Here is a 10180-nt window from a genome sequence, read left to right as displayed (position 1 = left end):
TTTCTATAAATAAACAAACGTTACCAAAAAAAATAGGTGATACAAACTATTTATATAAGATCATCAGCATACTTTATGTAACCACTGATTCATATGAAGTTTGTTCATTATGCATGAATATATATGTACCAGCAATAAGCAATATGACACCCAAAATACCTATTTTAATTGGAAATGCTTGACTCAATGAACTTCTACCTTTTTGTATTATGGCTTTTTGCCGGGTACTCAGTTTCAACTCGGTGGCACCGGAAGGGGACAACATTGAACCTTGGTTCTTCATAAATGATGAATAAGTTTCAATTTCATCTCTTGTTAGTGCTGGTTTTAGGGACAACTTCACTGTTTCAAAATGTCGATTGCTGACTAAGGTGGCGGATATGTTTTCCCTCAGGGCAACTATCCCGGCTTCCCTGCACAAACCTTCCAATTCGGCTCCCGTGAACAGCTCTGTATCTTCTGCTATTCTTCTTAGATCAACATCATCCCCGATTTTCATGTTCCGTGTATGCACGCGAAGGATCTCATACCTAGCTTCCATATCAGGTGGCGGTACATAGAGCACCTATATTTTCATTGTTTCAAGAAGGTACCAATTAAGACCATTGAAACAATGCTCAAGTTTTCCAATTCAATTGATTCATATATTATATTTGTTAACGAGACAAAAGTACAAGATTTAATGGTGTACTGAAATTGTAAGACTAGCTAGGACCAAGAAACCATACAGGGAAACAGCGATGTCAAAAGTCAGATGATAAAAGAAGGATTCTTTACCAAATCAAATCTTCCAGGCCGCATGAGCGCAGGATCGATTGCATGAGGTCGATTGGTAGCAGCTAAAACAAGAATCCCCTGAAAAAGAATTGACTCAAAAATCACATAAAGAAAACTAGATAACATCCCTGATAGTCTGACAAACCGGAAATAAGGCTTATGGAGGTAAAAGTACCATGGAGGCCCTTGTAACTAGGAGTTGGATTACATTTTACCCCTTCCACTCAAAAAATGGGCAAATTAGTCCTTATATATTAAACCAAAGAGCAAACTGATCATTCTGTTAAAAATTTCATCCATTTTTACCGTTAAAAAATTAGTCCATGTATGTCAGAATGAAGTACACATGGCACGCCATGTATAATTGTCTGGTTATTTTGTCAACAAACCAAGTTTTTAACAGTAGAAATGAATGAAATTTTTACTAGAAGGACCAATTTGCTCTTTAATCTCATGTATAGGGACTAATTTGTGCATTTTTTGAGCAAAGGGAGCAAAATAGAATCTAACTCCTAGTATAGGGGCCTCCATGCTACTTTTACCAGCTTATGGAACTATCTCTCACTTTTGCCTGTTCTAAACCATCCATTTCAGTCAGTAAAGTGGATAGAAGCCTCTCTCCAACGGTAGTACTGTTCCTCGAACTCCCACCCCTGCCATTTAAGGGAGAAGATAAAACAAATCAGTTTGAACTACTAGAACAGTCCAAAGCAAAATGATGAGAAGAATGTATTTATAGGCGACAAAATCATTAGAAACATAACCATGCATGACCACAATCTAGACTTCACCCAATACATTTCATTATCTTGCCAAATACATTATGAAATAAGAGCATTGAGTCAATAAAATGGTGTCTAATTGTCAAAACCAAATAGCACATGAAAAACATAATCCAAAACCTAGAATATGAGAAAATCTAGATTTTAGAGAAAATCAAGTAATACGAACTCTATTAAGTAAAATGCTACATGCTAACCGTTTAGCAGCAACAACATCAGCTTCATCAAAGAAAATTATGCTTGGTGCTGCCAGACGCGCTCTACGAAATGTATTTCGCAACAAAGCTTCACCCTCTCCAACATACATCGAGTATAGCTCTGCACCACTGATTCATAAATTATGAATAGACCAGCACAATATACAGTATTTAAACAAGCATGAGAGCGAAGCAGTGAGATCGGAAGGCAAAATGTAAACATATCATACACATAGGATGTTGCTCGGTCTTTGACGCTGAAATGTGGGGGGTGAATGATGGTTTAACAGTAGCCATAATATGGGAGTGAGGAGGACTTTGCTGGAAGTCAACCTCTCAGTGGCTAAAGCAATTTGCAGTAGAGGAGAAAGGCATAGTTTTAATGTTGTATTCCGATCTGTTAACGGAATGCTAAATTTGGATTGGGAAGTGAATTTTAAACATATCTATCGGGATGTTAATGCTTTGGTGGAACGCAATGGCAAATTTTGCATTTAGTAAACCAGTCAGCCTCCATCTTTATCACACCAAGCCTGATGAAGTGTTGACAGTTGCCCAAGATGACCGAGATGGTTTAGTTACAACAAGGACGATAATAGTGTAATTCTTTTCTCTTTTCATACTAAAAATCCAAACTCTGTGGACTTATACCAAGTCCTCTGTGTAAGCATCCACTTATCTCTGAGATTTTACCCATATAAGCAAGTCTAACAATGAAGTTGTTTACTGCTAACACAGGCTCTGTTGTAATCATTGGAAATATGTGTACTCACATAGGTCTATCAGGACCTAAGTCTCTATACAAAATCAGTTTTATTAGCATGCTTGCTTGTCTTTGTACTAATACCTTTTCTTTCTTGCAATTAGGCCTCCTATGCGTGAATGGCTTAAATCAAAGAAAGGCAAAAGGTAAACCTATCCTAGTTCCAAGATTTTCTTACTTCAAATTTGCCGTCTTCTTAGATATTCGATTTACAAACTTATGTCACACACCCTAAAGCCTAGAACCACAATACAGCTACCATAAGATGGCTAAAGTCCTACACCCTAAAGCATCTCTTAAGAACAGGTGCAGAAGTTGGTGGGGAGTCATCAGTCAAAATATATCAACCACCAAAGAAATATTAAGGTCTTCCATACATGTTTTATGGATTACAAAATGTCGACCCAAATATGATCTAACCTCAAAGAGAAAAAAGAAGCTTGGGCAGCATGAGCAGCAGCTTTAGCAAGAGTTGTTTTTGAGCATCCAGGAGGTCCATGCAGAAGAACTCCACGCATAGGAGATATCCCTAGCCTTGCAAATGCAGCTGAATGTTTGATAGGCCACTCAACAGCTTGCTGGAGCTTTTTCTGTTCATGAATTGAGTAAAATGAAATCCAAGATTCTCAATAAGAAATAAAACATGTAATTCTCACCTTCAAATCTTTGAGTCCACCAATATCATCCCAAGACACCTTTGGAATATCCACAGTTACACCTCTTGTTATGCTTGGGCCAACAACAGACTTAGCAAGCTTCCAGTCGTCCATAGTTAGGTTAACCACACTTGGAACTTCACCTGCATCTGTAGACCTTTTAACTGCGGACATGGTTGCCTCACGACATAAAGCTTCCAAATCAGCTCCAACATATCCATTGCAAGATGCAGCTACAACTTGTAAGTCAACACTGGGATCCAAAGGAACCTTCTTTGTATAAAGCTGAAAACAATGACAACAAAGCTTTATGACTTGAAGCAATCTGAACTGGGATATAAATCAAGCAACTAGTACAGTGACAACTCATGCTTACAAATGTTTCATGCATTTAAAGGGTCTGATTGATTATAGCAAGCAAAGCAACACATATAAGGGACAGTCAGTCTTACCTTGAGAATTTGAAACCTTTCTGCTTCATTAGGCGTGGTAACTTCAACTTCATCATCAAAACGCCCTGACCTTCTTAGAGCTGGGTCAATTGCATCCACTCTTGATGCACAAAAATACAGGTTAGCAATTATTTACTAAGTTCGACTTAAAATGTTAGGACCCACTGCAACTAGCTTTCTATGAGTAAACCACCGGTCCATCAGTTAAGACATTACAGCCTCTTTTTGGGCAAAAAGAAAATAAGAATTACAATAAGGAGATAATTGACGGTACAAAATTTATAAGCCCAATGCATTTAAATTTATAAAGATAGCATCATAACATCATAGCACTTGGAGAAAATGCTTAGAAAGTGATGGAAACTGGGAAGTAGTAAGTATAATGCATAACTATTAGGTTCTAACATAAGCATAAGACAAGAAACTTGAATGACAAATGAATCTTTATATAAAATCTCTAGATGCTTGACACTATGTTACTTATAAACGAGGCTGACCATGATACGTGCAAAAAGGATGAAGCTTTATAACTCGAATTAGACAAACCAACCTATTAGTCGATGCAACCACAACGACTCGTGGTACAGAAGTTGCTGAGGGTTTATTGGAGTCCATCAATGTAAGGAGTTGAGATGCTAGCCGAACATCCTGCTCACGTCTACATTTGAAGCATAGTTAGTTTACCGAAGTGTGCTTCAGAAAACAATCACTTGGTTACATGCAAAATGCAATGTGCATATACACCATATATCCTAAAACAAAATATTAGGTATGACCTTTTTCTAGATTTTTGCAGTTATTATCAAAATATGATTACTTCTTTTTTGCCAAGCAAACCATTGATAACAACTTATAGGGGAATATAGATGAAGGAAACAGCATTAGGAATTTAGTTATAAATTTCGCTTCACACAATAACCAATTATAAGTCATCAACTATCAGGCAATGTTACATCTTGAATTCCATGAATTCTCAACTTGTTTGTCGATCACACTCAAATACAAATTACCAAAAGAAAGAGGCAGTTTGAATATGAGCAATTTTCTATTAAAAAATCCATTTTTGCTCTCACTTCTTTCAATACCTTGAATCACGACGAGGGCAAAGCGCATCTATTTCATCAATGAAAATAACTGATGGTTTTTCTGAACTCGCATGAGATGATGCTTCTGAAAATGCTTCCCGCAAAATTCTCTCACTTTCTCCAGCATGTGCTCTGTGAACAGAGTGTGGACTGCAAGACAACCAAAAATCATGGAAACTTGAAAATGACAAAACAACTATTCAAAGACCTATTTTTTTGCACCATGCAGATGCACTTTTATAGCATACAAAAATCAATCCAAAAAATGCAGTACCTGAGAACTATTAAATGGGCACCAGATTCCCGAACAATTGCACGTACCAAGCTTGTCTACATTGCAAACAAAACCAAGTTACTTCAATGAACAAAAGGATCATATTCCCCCCCCCCCCCACCTCTTCTTATCAGCTATAGATAGAAATTCACCCATTTTAGAACAATGATTAATAACATATATTAGCTTTCTGGGTATTCAAATTTCAAAAAACTGATGACGATATTGAAGAAAGAAAGATAGAAAGAAAAGCAGATGCATAAGGCCGTTAGCTACCTTCCCAGTGCCTGGGGGACCATATAGGAGCAAACCACGAGGCCACTGAAAGAAAACCCAGAAATCAATAACTCAAAAACAAAAGCTACAACTTAAGATTTTGAAAATAAGTATATAAAGGAAAAAAAGGGTAAAAGCTGGATACTTTGAGACCAAGTTTCTGGGCTTCACGAGAGTAGATAAGAGGGAAAACGATAAGTTCTCTCAAGGCTTGGAGAGCCTTGGCATTCCCACCAACTGCTTCCTCGGCTTTCCATTGACCATCACTTACGATACTTATCCCGCCATTAACGATGCTGCTGCTGCTGCTGCTGCTGCTGCTGCTGCTATTGCTGTTACTGACAGTAGCCATTTAACGCTGTATGCAGCAACTTTGAAGAAAGGAAAAGAAAACAGGTTGCGGGTTTTGAGGTTTTTGTAGAAAGGAAATTGCGATAATACAAAAGCACTAACCGATAAGCACATACCTCATAATTTCATAGAATTTTCAAAATAATAAGCATTAAATTTAAAAATAATAATAATCATTTCCAGATTAAAAACAATCGAATAATATGCTTACAACATCGACACAGTCAACGAATCAGAAGAAAACAAACGTCACATTCCAAAACCATTTTACTTCCAACTTAACATCCAAAACAACAAAAATTGAACAAATCAAATGAAGCATAAAAATGAACAGCATCCAAAGCGAAAAAATAAACATCAAACCAGATATAGTGAAAAAAAATGGTTAAAATCAAGAAAAGTCTGCCAAGTTAATAAGCATAGCAAAAACAGAGAAAGACGTACCCCGAGCTGAACTACGGTGAAGCTCCTTCAGAACGTCAGTGAACGGTGAACGGCAACGAATGACAGTGATATTTTAGGGTTTTAGAAAATGGCTGAAAGTTTTTGGGGTTAAAATATCCTATAGTCCCTGTACTTCTCAAAAATTAAGAGTTTAATCCTTGTACTTGTATTTCTAGGAATTTAGTCCTCTACTTTTTTAAATTTCAAAATTCAGGTTTAACTGTTAACCTCGTTAATTTCTTTTTGGCTAAATTGTTTGCTGTGACATTATGAAATAGAAAAAAAGAAAATACTACTCATTGAGTAGGCATATAATTTAACAGTATTAATAGTTGACCTAAAATTTAAATTTTAAAAAGTAAAAGAACTAATTTCCTAGAAATACAAGTATATAGACTAAATTTCTAATTTTTGAAAAGTATAAAGACTAAGCATATTTTAAATTTTTTAGTTTTTTAATTAAACTTTTTAAACGGGTTTAATTAGATTTTATGAGTTATTGGGATAACTTAAAATTAATATAATATTAGTTGGTTTTTTCATTTGGGTCAGTTTTGAAATTAAAAAATCGATAACAAGACCAATTAACCAATTAAGGGCAGGTGAGTAGGAAGCAAGAGATCAGCAATTAACGATTTATAATAGCAGGTATGCTATGCCAAAACATAGGCCTTTTCTCTTTTCTGGCCATTAACAAGGCACTGCCTTTTAGCTGTTAATTTCTTTCATCACTAAACTCCTTCTTCAAACTCAACTGGACATAACAATATCTTGTATTATGTTCAATTTCTGATGTGCAGGATCCATAAGTATGGCAAGCACAGAGCATACTATTAAACTTATGAGAGATTTTCTTCCATAGAAATTTTATTTTCAAGTAAGAAGAGATCAAAGAGGTTTAGAAAGCCATAGGTTTATAAGACTAGACTGAAATTTTATTTCAAAGGAAGTTCTTGCACCCAATTAAACCGAAATCAAGAAAACTGAAGGGGTCGGTTTTTCAGTTAAAACCGAAAAATGCTCTCCTATACATCAATTTGACAATTTTTATTTTTATTTTGTTTTACATTAGTTTTAGAATTTGGTAATTTTTTTCAATTTAATCTTTGAATTTGGATTACATTAAAGAATGATAAGGCGGTACTTTAAGTTAGGGGTGTGCATTCGATCAATTTAATTTTTTATGCCAGAAACCTAATAAATCAAACCAAAATCTTTTTGTTTGTTCCAATTCGATTTTAGATTTTTATCTTTTTAGTTCGAAAAAAACTCTAATTGAAGTATTTAAAATTTCATTCCCTTTAATTTGTTTCACATAATTGTAATTTTCTTCAATTTAATATATCGTATTACTTCTAATTTTATTTTATTTTTATTTTTATTTCAAATTCATTACAAAAATATTAAAAATTAAATCAAACAGTTTTAATGGACTCAAAAATATTTCTTTTCTTAGCCAACAATCCAACATACAATTTTCATGTCTTCTACTATTCTTAACGTATATATATCAATTTAAGTTTTTTATATATTAAGTGATAAAAATTAAAATGGAGATCATAAAAAATTATTAATTTGAGTTTTAAATATTAATAGGTATTGGATTTTAAATTCTACTAGATTTGGGTTTTTAAAGTATAAAGTTTGAACAGTTATTTGGTTTTAATGTTTAAATTTGAGTTGATCAATTAGGTATGTAAATAGTTCATGAGCTCATGATATTACGGGTTATTTATTCTATTTAAAATGTCAAAATTAAAATAGATCGAATAAACCAATTAAATCTAACATAAAAATAAATTAAACCTAAATTATGATGGAGGTTTAAAAAAATCTAAAAAACTTGACCGTACAGAACGAATATCACCCCTAAATTTACCATGATCTATATAAAGTGCAGTAGAAAGCACCTTTTGCGAGAGCAAAAATGACGAAAATCAAGACAATTACATTTGAAATGGGGTGTTCAAGGCTATAACAACATGCCATTATCAACATTATTTTTAACTATAAGCAATGTCAACTTCATTGGAAAAAAGAGTCACTGTTAAGCAGAACGTGCCATGGCTAAAATGGAACGCAAACTAAGATTAGCATGAGATAGGCTTGATATATGAAATCTCATGGCTAGAAATGGACTGCTTAGATTTCTTTTGGTCTCATATTTTAAATCATCTCCAAACTAAAAGTTGATAGTAATACACACAACATCTTTAAACATGTCAAAGGGAAACCAAAGAATTTTAAAAGTTCCTATGGGAAATTGCTTGTTGCTGAAGCTAACACAAATAAGGGCAAAACCAAAAAAACTGATAAGCTCTTGTCAAAGTTATGAATTCGTGGTGATTATGTGAAGTTCGTCCACGTTGAGAGACACTAAGGGGAAAGCAAAAGAAGAAGAAGAAGAAAGGCAACATTGACGAAAGGAACCAAACTCAAAAGCAAAAATCAATGTCAAACTGAAGTGTTCCTCAAAGACCAGGTGCAACTATAAAATCTTGTGCCTCGGAAATCAGTAAAAATGAAAAAGGCTTAAATGTTAACACTACTACCCATGTTCCACTCCAAAAACTCTCTGCAAAACATGGCTGTCATAAAGGCAATGAAATACCTGCAGTTCAAACACAAAGAAGAATGAAGATCAACACAACACCCAGAACCAATTTCAGAAAATATGCTTCAAGTTACACATTAGGTCTAATTGAGGTTTTAGCCTCTCTGTTATGCTGAAATTTGGGATTTAATCCCTCTACTCCAATTTTATCTTTTAACTTTTATAATGTTATTAGTACGTCCAAATTCATAACACTATTAGCTGCCGCTGTTAAAGTAATGACATGGATTTCCATGACTTTGTTAACCCTATTAACACTGTTATCAATTAATAGTTAATACTGTTAATAATGTAACAGCATCAACTAAGACTGCAATCAACTTGGACTTACTAATAACAGTGGACCAAATAATGCTAAATTAAAGTAACTTCCAACATAATAGAGAGACTAAATCCTAAGTTTCAACATTGTAGAGAGACTAAAACCATAATTAGACCTCACCATCAATCAACAGTTAGATTAAGTAATGCAGATCAACTATACAGTTCAGTCTCGAAATCTAAAAATCGAATTGCCTTACATTTAATTTGCAAAGTTTACTCTTATATTTAAATGTTCTAGTAACAATCGAGCTTTCAATATATTATCATAGGATGCAAATACAGTATATTAAAATTAAAAAGCTGATTCGCCCACCATTGATATTTTCTTAAACTAAAAGGCTTTTCTTAAAGCTTTCTTTCCTCATTTTCTGGAATTTTGCTTGAAATTGTATCAGAAACATATTCTTTTCTTCATAGATTTTGGATTGAAAATATGTGTATATATATCAAATGAAATTAAAAAAAAAAAAGTTAACTAACCTTGAGGAACTAAACTCCAAGTTTGAGACTCAGAAGCCAAGCTCGATATCAATCGCGCCGAAGCTATTGCGTTGTGAAGCGGCATCATCGATCCCACACTACTCAGCTCCAATGGAAGCCTTAATCATTTAAAAAATATATTTAAACGAATTATAATTGTTCAAAGATCATAGATTCAAGCCAAATAAGAAAAAAATAGTTCAAAAAAATTAAAATCTCTCACCTTGAGGTGCGATAAGTGCGTGTAGCTGAAGAATGAGATGTGGACTGAAGAACAGTGAATGAAGACTTATTGAGCTTACTAGTTGAAAACTGTAACCGAGCCGTTAACCTAGACATTGCCTTCCAAGAGGACGCCATTTTCAGAGCTTCCTCACTCGAGGTTTTTTTTTTTTTTTTTTTTAATTCTGTGTTAATGGATCATGAAGGAAATTAGTCAAGAAGTCCAAATAAGATGGAAGTCCATTAGCCCATAGTCAAAGAATATGACTCTTTAGTCTATAGTACACCTCTCCATGGGCCGCGTCCCCAAACTCATTTTAGTCCAACTCATCCAAAAGCTTATTTTACTATTCAAAAATCAATAAATATTTAAATTATATTTTTATAATTTAATTTATTTTTAAAATATTTTTTATTATTAAAATTAAATTTAAGTTAAGCCTAGACATAAAAAATCTTGTCCAATCACAGTTCAAGTTAAGT

The 10180-nt window shown here is 34.0% G+C and overlaps 2 protein-coding genes across 2 annotated transcripts; both read right to left on the bottom strand.

Moving 5' to 3' along the window:
• Window positions 1–6184, bottom strand: LOC105785967 (cell division control protein 48 homolog B). The gene is made up of 13 exons (XM_012612214.2): window positions 6058–6184; window positions 5408–5633; window positions 5263–5307; window positions 4987–5042; window positions 4713–4862; window positions 4178–4285; window positions 3628–3727; window positions 3176–3460; window positions 2940–3109; window positions 1757–1885; window positions 1343–1430; window positions 778–855; window positions 1–565 (listed from the first exon to the last, which is right to left on the bottom strand). The coding sequence occupies exons 2-13, from the start codon at window positions 5612–5614 to the stop codon at window positions 74–76; spliced, it is 1908 nt and encodes a 635-aa protein (XP_012467668.1). The 5' UTR covers window positions 5615–5633; window positions 6058–6184; the 3' UTR covers window positions 1–73.
• Window positions 6185–8181: 1997 nt separating this feature from the next.
• LOC105786457 (uncharacterized) lies at window positions 8182–9881 on the bottom strand. Its single transcript, XM_012613021.2, has 3 exons — window positions 9699–9881; window positions 9476–9594; window positions 8182–8668 (listed from the first exon to the last, which is right to left on the bottom strand). The coding sequence occupies exons 1-3, from the start codon at window positions 9833–9835 to the stop codon at window positions 8649–8651; spliced, it is 276 nt and encodes a 91-aa protein (XP_012468475.1). The 5' UTR covers window positions 9836–9881; the 3' UTR covers window positions 8182–8648.
• Window positions 9882–10180: the final 299 nt, after the last annotated feature.

This window comes from Gossypium raimondii, chromosome 7, assembly GCF_025698545.1.
Source record: "Gossypium raimondii isolate GPD5lz chromosome 7, ASM2569854v1, whole genome shotgun sequence".
NCBI lineage: Eukaryota > Viridiplantae > Streptophyta > Magnoliopsida > Malvales > Malvaceae > Gossypium > Gossypium raimondii.
Note: the sequence above shows the minus strand (reverse complement) of the source record. Positions and strands in the feature narration are given on the sequence as shown.